This window comes from Chanodichthys erythropterus, chromosome 1, assembly GCF_024489055.1.
Source record: "Chanodichthys erythropterus isolate Z2021 chromosome 1, ASM2448905v1, whole genome shotgun sequence".
Lineage (NCBI taxonomy): Eukaryota > Metazoa > Chordata > Actinopteri > Cypriniformes > Xenocyprididae > Chanodichthys > Chanodichthys erythropterus.
In genome coordinates, this window is record NC_090221.1 from 21,659,257 (window position 1) to 21,674,815 (window position 15,559).

General features: G+C 37.2%; 1 protein-coding gene across 2 annotated transcripts; it reads left to right on the top strand.

The window, feature by feature from the left end:
* Positions 1 to 51: 51 nt before the first annotated feature.
* Positions 52 to 15,402, top strand: LOC137023204 (nuclear cap-binding protein subunit 1). Of its 2 annotated transcripts, none has more exons than XM_067389966.1 (23): positions 52 to 245; positions 1,353 to 1,444; positions 1,556 to 1,656; positions 1,765 to 1,921; positions 2,016 to 2,123; positions 2,198 to 2,319; positions 4,716 to 4,785; positions 5,342 to 5,557; positions 6,251 to 6,348; positions 7,134 to 7,197; positions 7,329 to 7,439; positions 7,598 to 7,662; positions 10,053 to 10,115; positions 10,238 to 10,312; positions 10,433 to 10,536; positions 10,768 to 10,890; positions 12,829 to 12,931; positions 13,120 to 13,213; positions 13,312 to 13,415; positions 13,495 to 13,612; positions 14,175 to 14,315; positions 14,568 to 14,681; positions 14,773 to 15,402. In XM_067389966.1, exons 1-23 carry the CDS (start codon positions 212 to 214, stop codon positions 14,884 to 14,886), a joined length of 2,391 nt encoding a protein of 796 aa, XP_067246067.1. In that variant the 5' UTR covers positions 52 to 211; the 3' UTR covers positions 14,887 to 15,402. The 2 variants fall into 2 exon arrangements, with proteins under 2 accessions (XP_067246067.1, XP_067246059.1); XM_067389958.1 differs by having other exon boundaries at positions 14,172 to 14,315; positions 14,773 to 15,381.
* Positions 15,403 to 15,559: the final 157 nt, after the last annotated feature.

The window sequence follows — 15,559 nt, forward strand, 5'->3', positions numbered from 1 at the left end:
GCAATACACGTGTTTCCGTTGACGCAACTGCTCGACCGGATGTGTTTTCCTTAAATCGAACCGCTTTTATTTTTCTAGTGTGGCTAACGGCTGTTATCATTCAGAGCTACAAGCTTTACTGAACGCAGTTCAGTGGATATATAACATTTTCAAAAGTGTATTTTTGTGTTTCTTTCATACTATTTCAACGGTCTGAATATTAAATTTGAGAATGTCCAGGCGAAGGCACAGCGATGAGGGTGATGGTGAGTGAGTTAGCGTGTTAGCATGCACGTTGACAGAAATATGTTTTAAGTAATTTTCATATTGTGTGTTTGTTTACTGTTATGAATGCTAATACAAGTCTTGTTGACTATATAGCGGCAAAAGGGTGCAGTGTTTGGCATGTAGTCTGTTTATTTGCATGAAGTACATTTGCATTTAGAAAAAGCCAAAAGTAACCAATTAAATGTTACTTTTTGAGCATATAGGAAGCTTTCAGATAAACAAAGCTCTCTGAGCTTGATTATAATAATTTAAGGCAATATGCAAATCTCGTTTCAATCATAATGACATGAGTAGGATTGGTTCCAAAATGTATTAGAAATTCCATTATTCTTTTAGGATTTTTGACAAGAGCCAGCACTTTTTATTTTTTGCTCCTTATACTTTGCACTTCTCGTTACCATTTCATTGCACTTCATATTACTTTTATTAAATGTTTATATTTTGCCCCAAATTTGAACTACAAAATCCATTTAATTGCGTTGACATATTAGTTAGAAGTGACAATAAATAATTTTAAAGTCACCATGAATTCAAAATTGACTTTTTTTTATAAAATAATGCGTTTATTATTAATTATTTGTCTATATGCCTGTTGTTGTTTTTTAAAATAATAATGTGTCCTCCTACTATTTAATCAAAATAACTTCCTTTCCCTCTTGCGGTGACGTCTTCTCTTCTCTTCTCTTCTCTTCTCTTCTCTTCTCTTCTCTTCTCTTCTCTTCTCTTCTGTTGTTCTCTGATGATGTTTTTACTAACAACCTGTCACATCTAATCAATTCTCCAATTAATCAACATTTTAACTATTATATGTGTCACATTGGGGAAGAAAAGACTATTGCAATGACTATCCTGAGTAATTTCCAGTGATAAACTAAAATATCAATCAATCAATAATCAATCAGACAATAGATGGCTCTTTTTAGATGATTTACATTGGCCAATAACAGTGTTCGCTTGTTGAATAAAGAAACTTGTCACTTACCAAAATCTAATCTTTGTCCGAAGAAGATAAAACATTTTTTGATAGAGGTCATTTTTATAAATGCCTGAAAGCTCACCTATACTTTTTTACTTTTTCATTCCAGCCGGCTCCCAGCCTCACAAACGGAGGAGGACGTCTGAACCCATTGAAATTGAAGACCGCCTGGAGTCACTGATATGTCGTGTGGGAGAGAAGGTATCGTCTCACATGCCTTATTTATTATGCAGAAGTGCTGTTTAAATTACATTAATAACAATTTAACAAAGACAACTGATTAATGTATATTTTTTATTTGTATGCTTCCAGAGTACATCCTCCTTAGAGAGCAATTTGGAGGGTCTTGCTGGTGTCCTGGAGGCTGATCTCCCTAATTATAAAAGCAAAATCCTGCGCATCTTATGTGCTGTGTAAGCGACCTGCTCTTTAAATATGCAGTTTAGTTTCCTTTTGCTTGAAAAGTGAATCTCACTTTGTAGCGGATGTTGTATATAACACGTTTTGTTTGTTTTGCACAGTGCAAGGCTTTTACCTGAGAAGCTGACTGTTTACACGACACTGGTTGGTCTTCTCAATGCCCGCAATTACAACTTTGGAGGAGAGTTTGTGGAGGCCATGATCCGACAACTCAAGGAGACACTAAAAGCAAACCTTTACACTGAGGCTGTTTACTTGGTATGTGATGTTTAGCATTTATATATATACAAAAAAAATCACCACAGCATTTTCATAACTTTTGATGGTGTTTAATTTCTCATGTGCTCCGCAGGTGCGCTTTCTCAGTGATCTGGTGAACTGTCATGTCATCGCGGCTCCCTCCATGGTCGCTATGTTTGAGAACTTTGTCAGCGTCACACAAGAAGAAGACATACCACAGGTAAACAAGATCCATGGCTGCTTCGCAAATAATGTTCATGGATGATCGTGAGGCTAACAGATGTGTCCTTACAGGTGCGATCTGACTGGTATGTGTATGTTGTGCTGTCCAGTCTGCCTTGGGTTGGCAAGGAGCTGTACGAGAAGAAGGATGTAGAAATGGATCGCTTGCTTAACCAAATTGAGGGATATTTAAAGTAGGTTCCTCTTTCAGCTGTATCATTTCTCTCATCAATCATTTTTTTTATAGAAAAGAAACATTTAGACAAAAAAAAGAAGAAAAAAAAGAATATGGAGCTCATACTCAGGGAAAAAAAAAAGCTTCTCAGTTTTATTTTGATATTCTAAATATTCTAATATTTGTATGGCCGAAAGGCAAAATTGAATTTCTGATAACTTGTAATGCAAAACAATAGGATCTCTATAATAGTATCGCAGACTACTTGCATAAAATGACTATATCAGTTTCACTCTATATAGTCTCCCAGTAATGTGTTTTAGTAAGATGATATTTAAATGCTTAGTTTTGTCCAAAGCTCTGTAGTTTTTATTGTGGGGCAAAACAATAATGCAATGCAATACAATGAGATTATTACAAATAAATGTTCCTCAAAAGCCTGATGTATCATATTTGATACTCGTATTTTAACATGTTTTTTTTTTTTTATTATGTATGGATAATCAAGTAAATCTAAGTTGCTTTAGCCCAGTAAGTGTTTATCTTGAAATATTATTAACAATATTAGTTATTCTTATGTTGACTTTATAAAAATCAGTAAAGATTTCACAACAAAAATCACATTAAAGGGTAAGTTCACCCAAAAATGAAATTTCTGTCATTAATTACTCACCCTCATGTCGTTTCACTTTTTTTTTAAATTTATTTTTTTTTATTGACAAAACACACTATTCCACATCCTTCCCAATGCTGTCCTTCAAACAAACGTGCAAACTGAATGCTATGAAAACATATATAGTGAAATTTATCTATATTTATGCTATATGCAAAAGTGCTATGAAGCAGTTCAAATCCGTACATTGAAAATGAAGATAATAAAGATAAGAAAAAACACAAACTCACTGTTAACAGATAAGAGGAATGTTCTCCAGAAACATACACATTCACTCTGGACACAATAACTTGTTACTGTCATTTCTTTATCCTCTAAAAGAAACGTCATACGTTTATTTAATTACACTCTGCTATCCCTTTACAGTTACCACTCTCATAATACTACACGCTTACATTTAAACCTAAATTTAACGTCCAACAACAGATATTTCAGCCAAATGAATATTTTTTGCGCGGAATATTAATTGTCTCACTCTCTAATGCATCCTGTCTGTTTGACTCTTTTTTTTTCAAAAAAGTCTTAAGTTTAACGCAGACTGTCAGGACGAGACTTCATGCAAAATGGAAATGCTCGCGTGAATTTGCATATAAAGATATAACCATAAAATGAAAGTTTTGCGCTGAGGAAAATTATCACACATTAAACAGCACACGCATCTGTCAAAGCACCTGACAGGGCAAGCCATGTTAAACATTACGTTAATGCATTAGCTCAGAGCTTATAAAAAAGAATTCTCATGTTTTGGGCAGCTTGGATCACGTATGTTTCCCACAGCAGCTCACTCTGTTTCCTCCACTATTTTTAGATGCATTTTGTTCACAGAAATGCGTTATTCAGTGCTGTAATTTACATGACTGGCAGAGTTTTCTGTGCACGGTGGGCAGACACGACTTAATAATAATAATGACATTTATTGTTGATTTTCATTATCGATAATTAATTTTTTTTTATCGATTAGTTATTGCAGCCCTACATTCAATTTCCAGAAAAGTAGGAAAAACATAATTAAAATAGTCAATGTTACTACAGTGGTTCAACCTTTGTTACGAAATGACGAGAATACTTTGTGCAGTTCTTCCTCTTCCCTGTCAGTCTGTTACGCAGTTGGCACAGTGCTTTGTTTCTGTGTTTATGTCCGAATGGCGGCTCATAATTGGCCGGCTCCTGCGTCAGCATCACACGCATGCCTTGTGCTGCTCACGTGACCAGCGTCGACCAATACTGAGCTGCCGTTCGGATGTAGAACCTGGAAGTGCTGCAACGAAATTAGCAGAATGATAGGGGAGAGGCGAATTTGATTAATAAAGTCGTTATTTATTTGTTTTGTTTTTTGTGCACAGAAAGCATTCTTGTTGCTTCATAACATTAGGGTTGAATCACTGACATATTTTTCATTTTTGGTTGAGCTAACCCTTTAACCACAACCTGAAGGGGGATGTTTTATACTAAAAGGCCTTTAACTTGCTAAAAAGTGTAAACTATCAATCAGTAGCAGATTGCAGATAACAAGTTTTGACCATGTTAATAATTTAGAAGCTTTATACATTTTTTTTTGTCCCTTTTATAATGTGTGGAAAAGGTGCCAGTTTTGATAATACATTCTCTTTAAAACTACTAATGTGTTTCTTAAATAATTTTGTCAAATATTCTAAGGTTTGAAAATGTGGCTAAAATGTGGTTACGGTGTTAGAGTACGAAGGAGTCTTCTGTGAAATGTCATGATCTGTGTTTTGCTACAGGCGGCGTCAGAAGATTCATGTTCCCATGCTACAGGTCTGGACCGCAGAAAAGCCCCATCCACAGGAAGAGGTGAGAGTCATACTACATGCTTCGTCCAGGCCTGCTACTTTAAGTATAAGTACTAACAAAATGCCAGTTCTTAACTGGTTTTGCTTTAGGACATTGGGCAGCTAGTGGTGACAACTGAAACCAATAATCTGTATTTAATGTAGTCTGGGTTTTATTTTATGTTTTATTCATGTATTTTGAGGATGGGGACATTCCGCAACCAGTCCATGTTGGCTTCTAATAGAGTACCTCAGAGATGACGTGGGCCAACCTGGAAGTTGGCGGCGCACGGGTTCCCTCGATCGAAAGCCTATGCATTTTTCCCATAGACTTTTGGAAAATGGCAAAAAATAAGCTCTGTTTAGCAAAGGGTTATGATACTTGCACATTTTGTCTATCAAGATAATCTTTATAAAGTTTTAGAGTTTTATCAGAAGCACAACCTTTGACATCAACAAAAAAAGATTAATAAGCCTTTTTATTTTGCTTCTGTCAGAATAGACCTACAACCCACCAATTGAGAACCGATGCTACATCTTTTCACTTAACTTAATTTCTTCTGTGTCTCTCTCTGTAGTATTTGGACTGTCTCTGGGCCCAGGTGCAGAAGCTGAAGAAGGACCGCTGGCAGGAGCGTCATATCCTGCGGCCTTATATTGCATTTGACAGTGTGCTGTGTGAAGCCCTGCAGCACAACCTGCCCCCTTTCACACCTCCAGCCCACTCTGATGATGCGGTCTACCCCATGCCTCATGTTGTCTTCCGCATGTTTGACTACACCGATGCCCCAGAGGTACAGTAATGTTTTTACATCCACTTTGTAGTGTAGTTACTGTAATGTCAACACATCCACCTTAAAAACATGAAACTGTGCTCATTAAACTTCCATAATATGATGTATTTTCATGTGAAACAATATTCAACAAAGTAATCGCGATTGTTAGGCTGTGATGTTATTAGTTAGTATTATTTTTCCACACATGTGGTTAACTGTATGTCAGCAGGAATTTAGAAAAAATATCTTTTTATACTGCAGAGATCTTTCAAAATCATTTTACATCTCACTGACACCAAACTTTATAATCTCTCTACGGTTCAAAAGTTTGAGGTCTGAGATTTAAAATGTGTTTGAAATGAGTCTCTTATGCTCACTAAGGCTGGATTTATTTGATCAAAAATATAGTAAAAAAGTAAATCAAAAAAATATTAAGCCGTTACAGGCGTCTTTACAGGAATAAATTACTTTTTTAAAATATATTCTAATAGGAAAAAAAAATATTTTAAGTAGATCTAATTTTTTTTTAAGAAACCATGATACATTTATAGTATTTATTCTTTAGTTTTTTTTGATGAATCAAAAGTTCAAAAGAACAACAATGATTTGAAATAGAAATCCTTTGCAACAGTTTATACTTCATTTATGTTCTTGTGGATGCTGCTGTCTTTAGTTGTATGTGTGTGTTAATGTCTGTCTATCTGTTTTCAGGGGCCAGTGATGCCAGGAAGTCATTCAGTCGAGCGCTTTGTGATTGAGGAGAACCTGCACTGCATCATCAAGTCTCACTGGAGGGAGAGGAAGACCTGGTCAGTCATCTGCATGGGCTGATAGCAATAGTTTGAAGGCCTACTGGGCCATTTTCTTTCCTTTTTTTTTTCTCATTTGTAACCTATGCTCTGTCCAAATACACACACTTGCAGTCTTTGCGCTTGACTACTTAAATGACACATTTCCTGTATTTGGCCCAAGTGTTCAAGTTGGCGTGAAGATTGCAAGTGTGTGTATAGAACTTTTGATTCACCGATGGGACACACTTATAATGTTGCGGAAAATGCAAATTTTCAGAGGTTTTTTTTTTTTTTTTTTTTTAAGTTATTTTTTTTTATATATATATATATATATATATATACACTTTGCATTTTAAAATAAACTTCTAAATGTCTTTTCAGTGGTCACTATGTAAATAACAGAAGGCAATATTGAAATTGTGCTTCTAATTAAGTGATAAAAAGCATTTGCAAATGTTGTACAAAATACACATAACACTTTGTTTTACTACCAAATTATATGTAATTCATTTAACGCTTTCATTGACATCTCGCGATTTCGGGGCACTTGAGTTCCCGAACATAATGCATGATGGGATACGCTTGGCATCAAATACCGCTTCTACGATGGTGTGGGTTTAGTGTGCATTAAGGGCACTGCACTTTGGCATTTTTAAGACTTAGGACAGTCTTGTGCACTTACTTCCTGTTGCATGCACGCGCTCTCAAGTGACCAAGACCGCAAGTGTGGGTGTTTGGACAAGGCACTAGTCTACATACTTGGCCTTCAACTGTTATTTTTTTCGTCTTTTTTTCTATCATAGTGCTGCCCAATTGCTCAGCTACCCTGGAAAAAACAAGATACCCCTTAACTACCATATTGTGGAGGTAAAAAGCAATGCGATGTTGATCATTTTTATTTGATAATGTGGCAAAATATTTTAGCTGTTGTACAGTAAATGGTGACTTGGAAATGTTGTTTTTTTTGTAATGCTATATCTGTCTCTATCTCCCTGTAGGTGATATTTGGCGAGTTATTCCAGCTGCCCGTTCCTCCTCACATTGATGTCATGTACACTGCATTACTCATTGAGCTCTGCAAACTGCAACCGGGCTCTTTACCACAAGTTGTATCCTTCATATTGACTGAAAGTCATGTGAATTTGTGTTATTGATTCCTCCTTCATATTGCGCCACAGCTCTGACAGGGGACCCGTGTTTAGTCTTTCATAAACATGGTATGAGTGTCCCCTGCTCTTGTAGTTTTCTTTAACCCGCTGTTATTCAGCTCGCTCAAGCCACAGAAATGATGTATATGAGGCTGGACACAATGAACACAACCTGTATAGACCGGTGAGTCAGAATATGAGGAATATGATTACGTTGGTTGAAATATCAAGAAGTAAAGTTACCCAGCTGAATTTTCCAAATCTAAAACTATGACAGTTTAAATGTAATCCTCATTAACTTAAAACTTAAAATTAATTTTAGCAACATTCAGGTTCTTTCACACTGGGCACATTTGCTGCAATCCAAGTGTGGTTGTTCCTGGTCTGGCTTCTCACTCACTTGATTCTGTGCACAGCAAAGTGTACGACACTTGAATCTTCTGCATGTGTTTTGCATGAAGGCGGCTTTCTGCTGCTTGCAAAATTACTTTTTTGAGGAGACAGCTGATTACGATCCATTCAGTTTCCGCTCTGATTGCACTCATTCTCCACAATTACACTGCATGGTCACTATTGCTCGTATCTAAGGTAATTCTTATGTCATCCCTTACTTGTGTTTTATTGAACTGACGTTGTCATCGACTAAAACGCATGCACAAGTTACTTTTCTTCCTGAACAAGTGTGCATCTGAGTCCCAGTTGCTTTCACATTGACACAAATCATGCCACAGTTCCATTGCAACTGGACTAAGGCCCGGTTTACACCTGGTATTAAGATGCGCTTTGGTCGATCGGATCACAAGTGGACAATGCTAAATACAGGTGTAAATGGGGTGGAAAATGCACTTTTGACCACTTCCAGTGGTAGTCAAAAATGCATTTGGCAGGATTGCTTTCCTTTGTAAACGTTCATGTTGTCGAATGCGTTCGAACATCGCAAAATGCGATGACCTAATTTGTAAACGTTTTGGGAAGCACAGGATTTAGTCTTTGTCTGCTGAAATTCCAAGTTTGGTTTGAAAATGAAAAATGTACCAAGCACAATGTTCTCTCACCATTCCTGATTTCTAACATACACTCACCAATTTTGCCGTGGTCTTGCGGCTATCTCAGCAGAAATAAAAGCTGATGATCTCCGTGTTCTTCCGTTGTGTCTGTGTGCATTCATATATGTATAGTGCAGGCTTATTTTGTCCATTTAGATCGGAAGATCTGGAGAAAAAAAACATACATTTACCAGCCCATAGACCCTCCCCTTGAAGAAAGTGGTTGAACGTGGACAAAAGAGATGGATTTAAATACCAGGTGTAAACGGGGATGTGTCTCCCTTGTCCACTTGTGATCTGATCGACCAAAACACATCTTAAAGGTGCCCTAGAACTTTTTTTTTTAAAAGATGTAATATAAGTCTAAGGTGTCCCCTGAATGTGTCTGTGAAGTTTCAGTTCAAAATACCCCATAGATTTTTCTTTTTTAATTCATTTTTTTAACTGCTTATTTTGGGGCATAATTAGAAATGAGCCGATTCAGGGTGTGTGGCCCTTTAAATCTGGTGCTCCACGCCCCAAGAGCTCGCGCTTACCTTAAACAACATAAAAAAGTTCAAACAATTAATATAACCCTCAAAATGGATCTTTACAAAGTGTTCGTCATGAAGCATGTCTAATCGCGTAAGTACAGTGTTTATTTTGATGTTTACATTGATTCTGAATGAGTTTGAGGCTATATGCTCCGTGGTTAAGGGCTAATGCTACACTGTTGGAGAGATTTATAAAGAATGAAGTTGTTTATGAATTATACAGACTGCAAGTGTTTAAAAATGAAAATGGTGACGGCTCTTGTCTCCGTGAATACAGTAAGAAACCATGGTAACTTTAACCACATTTAACAGTACATTAGCAACATGCTAACGAAACATTTAGAAAGACAATTTATAAATATCACTAAAAATATCATGTAATCATGAATCATTTCAGTTATTATTGCTCTATCTGCCATTTTCCACTATTCTTGCTTGCTTACCTAGTCTGATGATTCAGCTCTGCACAGATCCAGACTTTAATACTGGCTGCCATTGTGTAATGCCTTTCATGGTGTTGGGAACATGGGCTGGCATATGCAAATATTGGGGGCGTACACCCCAACTGTTACGTAACAGTCGGTGTTATGTTGAGATTCGCCTGTTTTTCGGAGGTCTTTTAAACAAATGAGATCTATATAAGAAGGAGGAAACAATGGAGTTTGTGACTCACTGTGTCATTTCCTTGTACTGAACTCTTGTTATTTAACTATGCCGAGGTAAATTAAATTTTTGAATCTAGGGCACCTTTAATACCAGGCGTAAACAGGGCCTCAGACCACCTGGTACAGGTAGTCTCTTGTTCGGTATCTCTGTCTGTTCCCGGGTCTGCATAACAGCTTTCACGTTATCAATTTTTCATGTGAACCATGCTGTTTCAAACTAAACTGCCAGTGTGAAAGCACCCTTAGATTGACTTTAATGAAACCTGACAATCTTCAAAGCTTTTGTCTCTTTAATGTTTGTTTAATGTGGTGGATTATTCTGCTTTTCAGACTCATCAGCTGGTTCTCGCATCATTTGAGTAACTTTCAGTTCAGATGGAGCTGGGATGATTGGTGAGGATGAGCTGTTTACTTCAGGGAATCACATTGATCTGATTCTCTTATATTTGTACAGGCTGTGCATTGTTTCTGTGTGTAAGACACTGTATTTAAGTATTGAACTCTGATCTTTTCAGGGCTGACTGCTTGACTCAAGATCTTGAAAAGCCCAAACCCAAGTTTGTTAAAGAGGTTTTGGAAAAGTGTATGAGGTAAATTTCACACATCTTTTAAATTCAGTTGCATTGCAGCTTTTTATAATAGCTGCTCAGACCTAGTTAATACATGTTATTCTGTTTATTAACATTGAGCCTTGATTTATAAACCTGCAGGTTGTCGTACCATCAGCGGATAGTGGACATAGTTCCTGCAAGTTTCTCTGCCCTGATCCCTGCTGAGCCTCTGTGCTTTTATAAATATGGAGAGGAGAACAGCAGTATGTTCAGATGCATGAACACATCTGTAATTTAAGGCATACAATTGTATTTATATGCATGCATGTATACATGTTTGCACTGAAACAAAATCTTCCATTTTAAATTTTACATTTTCAAAGTGACAGCCAGCAAGTTTTATGATCTTTACAGCTTTATTTAGAAATATTATAATATAGTTGTAATGTTGCTGTGTAATGTGACATATTTTTGTCTTTTAATTTCTGTTTCAGCTTCCTTACCAGGATTTCCTGTGGCAACTACAGTGAGTAACGCTATCAAAAACCGGGCGTCTAATGAGGAGATTCTTATTGTTCTAAAAGACGTCCCTAATCCCAACCAGGATGATGATGATGGTGGGTCTGCCTTTGGTTTTGTGCAGAAGTCATTTGCAAATCATAGTAAAATTAATAAACTAGTGTTTTGCCTCGCCATCTCCCCAGTAACGCGCCTATAGAAAGAAATGCACATTTCATATGTATTACATAAGCAGAGAGCCTATACGCTTAGTTTTGGATAATTTTGGAGACTGATGCAGAAAGTGCATCTTGTATGTTTTCTTTATTTTACAAAGGCACAACATTATCTTGTAATGGTGAGTTTACGCAAATGAAAGTAGACCCTTTACAGTTTTGAATGATGTATTACATGGAGTATTTTAAATTGTTTCCACTGTGATTGTGCCGCCAACTCCATATCATGCAGGAAGAGCGCAATACTTTAGCTTCCACACTCCGCACAAACACTTGGATATGCACCTAATAATAGCACACATTAATCTAGGTTAATGTTAGAGCAAGCAGCCATGTGAAGTTGCTGCTACTTACATGTTTCAAATGATAAGCCATATTTGAGGGCGATGGATATTGGGCAAACGTTTGGATTTCCTGCCCGACATACTGTAATTACCACAAGGATGGGTCATTTACAATCGTTCCCTCACGGACTGCATGACTTCGCCATGAGTTTTTTTTTTTTTCTTCCTGCGACTAACGTACTAATAAAAAATTCTTTTTAAATAAATTAAGGATATCTCTAAGATCGGTATTACGGCCAATTAAGCATTTTTATTTTTTAACTGATCGGTACTGGCTGTCCTGAGCATGGTCCTTCATTTTTCATCAGCTGTCACACATGTCGTGCAGTAGGTTGTGGTGTGCACCTTTAAATGGGTTTGCCAATTGGCGTTTAAAAAAAAAGAAAAGGAAAAAAAGCTGAAATGTGCATGTGTGATGTGCAAGAACCTGTAGGGTCTGTTCTAGCATGTCACACACGCACTGTTTAGCATATTTGATGTGCACTTTTGTAATGAATAACTCGAAAGTCATTTATTTACTTATTTTTAATTTAATTTTTATCTGCCATCAGACTGAGACGTTTTTACTATAACGTGATGCATCTTTCTTTAGACTTTACTATATTTATTGCTTCTTGCAATTATTGTACTTATTGTACATATAAAATACATGACATTTATTTCAGTTGTCCCGTATTCATAATTGTGACCACAAAGGCTGTTTACTGTGTTCTACAATGTCATATATAAAATAGACCTATAAATAAAATTACTGTAGTAATTGTTATATTGGAATTACTCCATAGTGATAGACATTTGAGCCCCTGGCCCCGAGGAGCTCTCTGCATGGCCCTGTATACATTGGATTGATTGTAATCATTTTAATGTATTTGAAGTGTGCACAAATTTGAAAAAAAAAAAAAAAACTAGAAAAAAAATGCATCGGATTGATCAGCAGATACTCTATATTCAATGACTCGGATCGGACACATTACTCGGGGCACAAAAATTGGGACATCCCTAAAATTAATACTCTCTAAAATTAATTAATACTAATTAATACTTAAAGCAAGGAAGAAACATTAAATTGATCAAAAGTGACAGTAAAGACATTTATAATGTTTCAAAAGATTTACGTTTCAAGTAAATGATTTTCTATTCATCAAAGAATCCTAATGTGTCAACATTGATTATAAATGTTTCTTGGGCACTTTTTTTTATTTTTTTTTTATCAAAAATGCAGCCTTGGAGAACGTTTTATTTCAAAAGCATTCAAAAAACAAACTGACTTTATTAGGCTATTAGAAAGTACTTTTAGTCATAAAAGGAAAGAGTTGTCATTGTACTTGGCAATGTGTGCTATGAGTATAGCTGGCTTTTGTGAAAAATTGCTTGATGTTCCTCATTTGTATGTCGCTTTGGATAAAAGTGCCTCCTAAGTGAATAAATGTAAATGTGTGTTGTTCTGTATCTAACTGCACTTCTCCTCTCTGTCCAGATGAGGGCGATGGCTTCAACCCTCTAAAGATTGAAGTGTTCCTGCAGACGCTGCTCCATTTGGCTGCAAAGTCCTTCAGTCATTCCTTCAGTGCCCTGGCCAAGTGAGTAACTCCTGCCAAACCCCACACAGGCCTGCCAGCGGCTGGCTCCGTGTTCCCTCTCCTTCTGCTCACAAAAGGCGCCTGTAATTGCTAAAAGCACAGATCATTGAGAATGTATCAAAGCTTGTAAAATACTCAGGTGTTTTCTTCTGGTAAACGACGATGGGCACATGTCTTTTCTCTCTCAGGTTTCATGAGGTTCTAAAGGCCCTCACAGACTGTGATGAGGGGAAGCTGCACATCCTCCGGGTTCTGTACGAGTTCTGGAAGAACCACCCCGAGGTGGGATCATTCAGACTTCTAATTTTGTTGTTTTATAGTCTTATTGCACATCATTCATGGAATCTGTGGAAGCTCATGTTATGAATGTACTCTTTTAGATGATCTCAGTGTTGGTGGACAAGTTTATTCGGACCCAGATCGTAGATTGTGCGGCCGTGGCAAACTGGGTGTTCTCTCCTGAAATGGCTCATGATTTCACCAGGTACACCTCAGAGACACGCTTACATGTGCAGGTGAGGTGAGGCAGCTGTAACTGATTTATGTTCATTGGGTCTATGCAGGTTTTATGTGTGGGAGATTCTTCATTCAACCATCCGGAAGATGAACAAACATGTGCAGAAGATCCAGAAAGAGCTAGATGAGGCAAAAGAAAAGCTGGAGAAGCAACAGAACAAAAAGGTAGAAGAGAAACCTCTTTTTCACTGCCAAGACACATGTGCGCATTGGCTTTGCTGTTCCTATTTTTAGGACTGACTGCCCCCACTGTTACTTTTGTAAGGGTTTAAGCTGCATAATTTGCTTGGACAGTGCAGTTAATATCTGAAATGTTTACATTGGTTGCTGTATTAATACCGTTGGTGTTGGCATTAGACTTTCTCATACACCAGACAAACAACTTGAAATCTGGCTTCTTTCTGGTCATGTCCGTCACAATGTCTAGCCACAGTGCTGAATTCATTATGTACCCGAGACAACATATGCTGTTGTATTGTATTTTATGCATGCTATCAAGAGTCCCAGACACTACTATCCCAAAACTACTTCCAGTCAGACTGACTCAAATTTCTAATATATAGTAAATGGATATCACTCATTCTGCACCATTTATATCTATTTTTTTATGTGTGTTCTTTTAAAAGCTCTGCTTTGTATCACTAACGTGAAGCCATTACTAATTACTGAGAGCGCTGGAGCCAAGTGTATTCCTGAGATCTGAGGAGGTTCTTGTTTTCTGTAGCAGCGGGACAGTGGTGATGAAGAAGACATGGAGAAGAACAGTGAGGATGAGGAGGGTCAGTTGGAGGAACAGATCGAGAGGCTGCAGGAGAAAGTCGAGTCGGCCCAGAGCGAGCAGAAGAACCTTTTCCTTGTTATTTTCCAGGTGCGCCCATGACAATGCACATCCATTTTAACTTTTTTTTTAATAGAGGATTCAGAGCTACATTATCCAAAAAAAGATACAGTTCTGGTCATGACACAACTCAATTTACACCTTATTCCTTTCAGGAGAGAATAAACATTCATTTCATGTCTTTCTCTCTTAGTTTGCCTTTTGTGTTTCATTATGACATTTGAAGACGGTGCCTGGAGCTAAGAGATGACAAAAGAACCGTTTTATCTTTCTCTCTTTCAGCGCTTCATTATGTTACTGACAGAGCACCTGGTTCGCTGTGAAACAAGCGGCGTAGACATCAACACCACCTGGTACAAGAACTGCATCGAGAGGCTGCAGCAGATCTTCCTTATGGTAGTCCTGATCCATGTTTGCTGATCTATATTGTTTTTTGGTCATATAACAGACCTTATTAATTGGCTTCGATCTTCATTGTCACCCACAGCATCATGTGATCATCCAGCAGTATATGGGCACCCTGGAGAACCTCCTGTTCACTGCTGAGCTTGACCATCACATCCTGGCTGTTTACCAGCAGTTCTGTGCTCTTCAGCTCTGAGATCCCACAATGCATCATTCAGACTATAACACCTGCCTGTTTGTGGCATTTCAAGGTTTAGAAACATCCATTAGAATCATTGGAGATGGCTTTCTTTAGTAGTGATATTGGGAAATGTCAGACCTATTTTGTGGCCCTTGATAAGTTTCTCTAGTTTTTCCTTTTTCTGTAGTCTTTTTGTTTTTTTTTTTCCTTTATTTTTTTTAACCCATTGTCATTGGCTCTGTGGTAAGTGTAGATCTTTTTAAAATGCCCAGCGTTTAAAAAACCATGGCGGAGAACATTGTTTTACTCAAGCAACCATGAAATGAAACTATGAATTTTTATGTGTTTTATGTCATTTCAATTGAAAAATGGTTGTTGAGTTGAGTCACAAGTGATTCTGCATTATCATTGGTTTGCCTCTGTAAAGCAGATTGAGGTCTTTTGCCACCCTAATGCCATGTTTTGGACAAAGAAATGTCTTCCCCTTTTTTTTTTTTTTTTTTTACAAAAATACAACAACAAAAAAAATCAGCCCTGCTTATGTCTTTTGTTCTTGCATGCATCTCACCAGGTCAGATTGTGAATTACAAAATAGAGGTTGGGATTTTACAAAAGCAAATCAATGATGTTTGTGGTTCTTAACAATGTGAAAAGAAAGGCCTTTAACATCATTGTGGACTGATGTTTG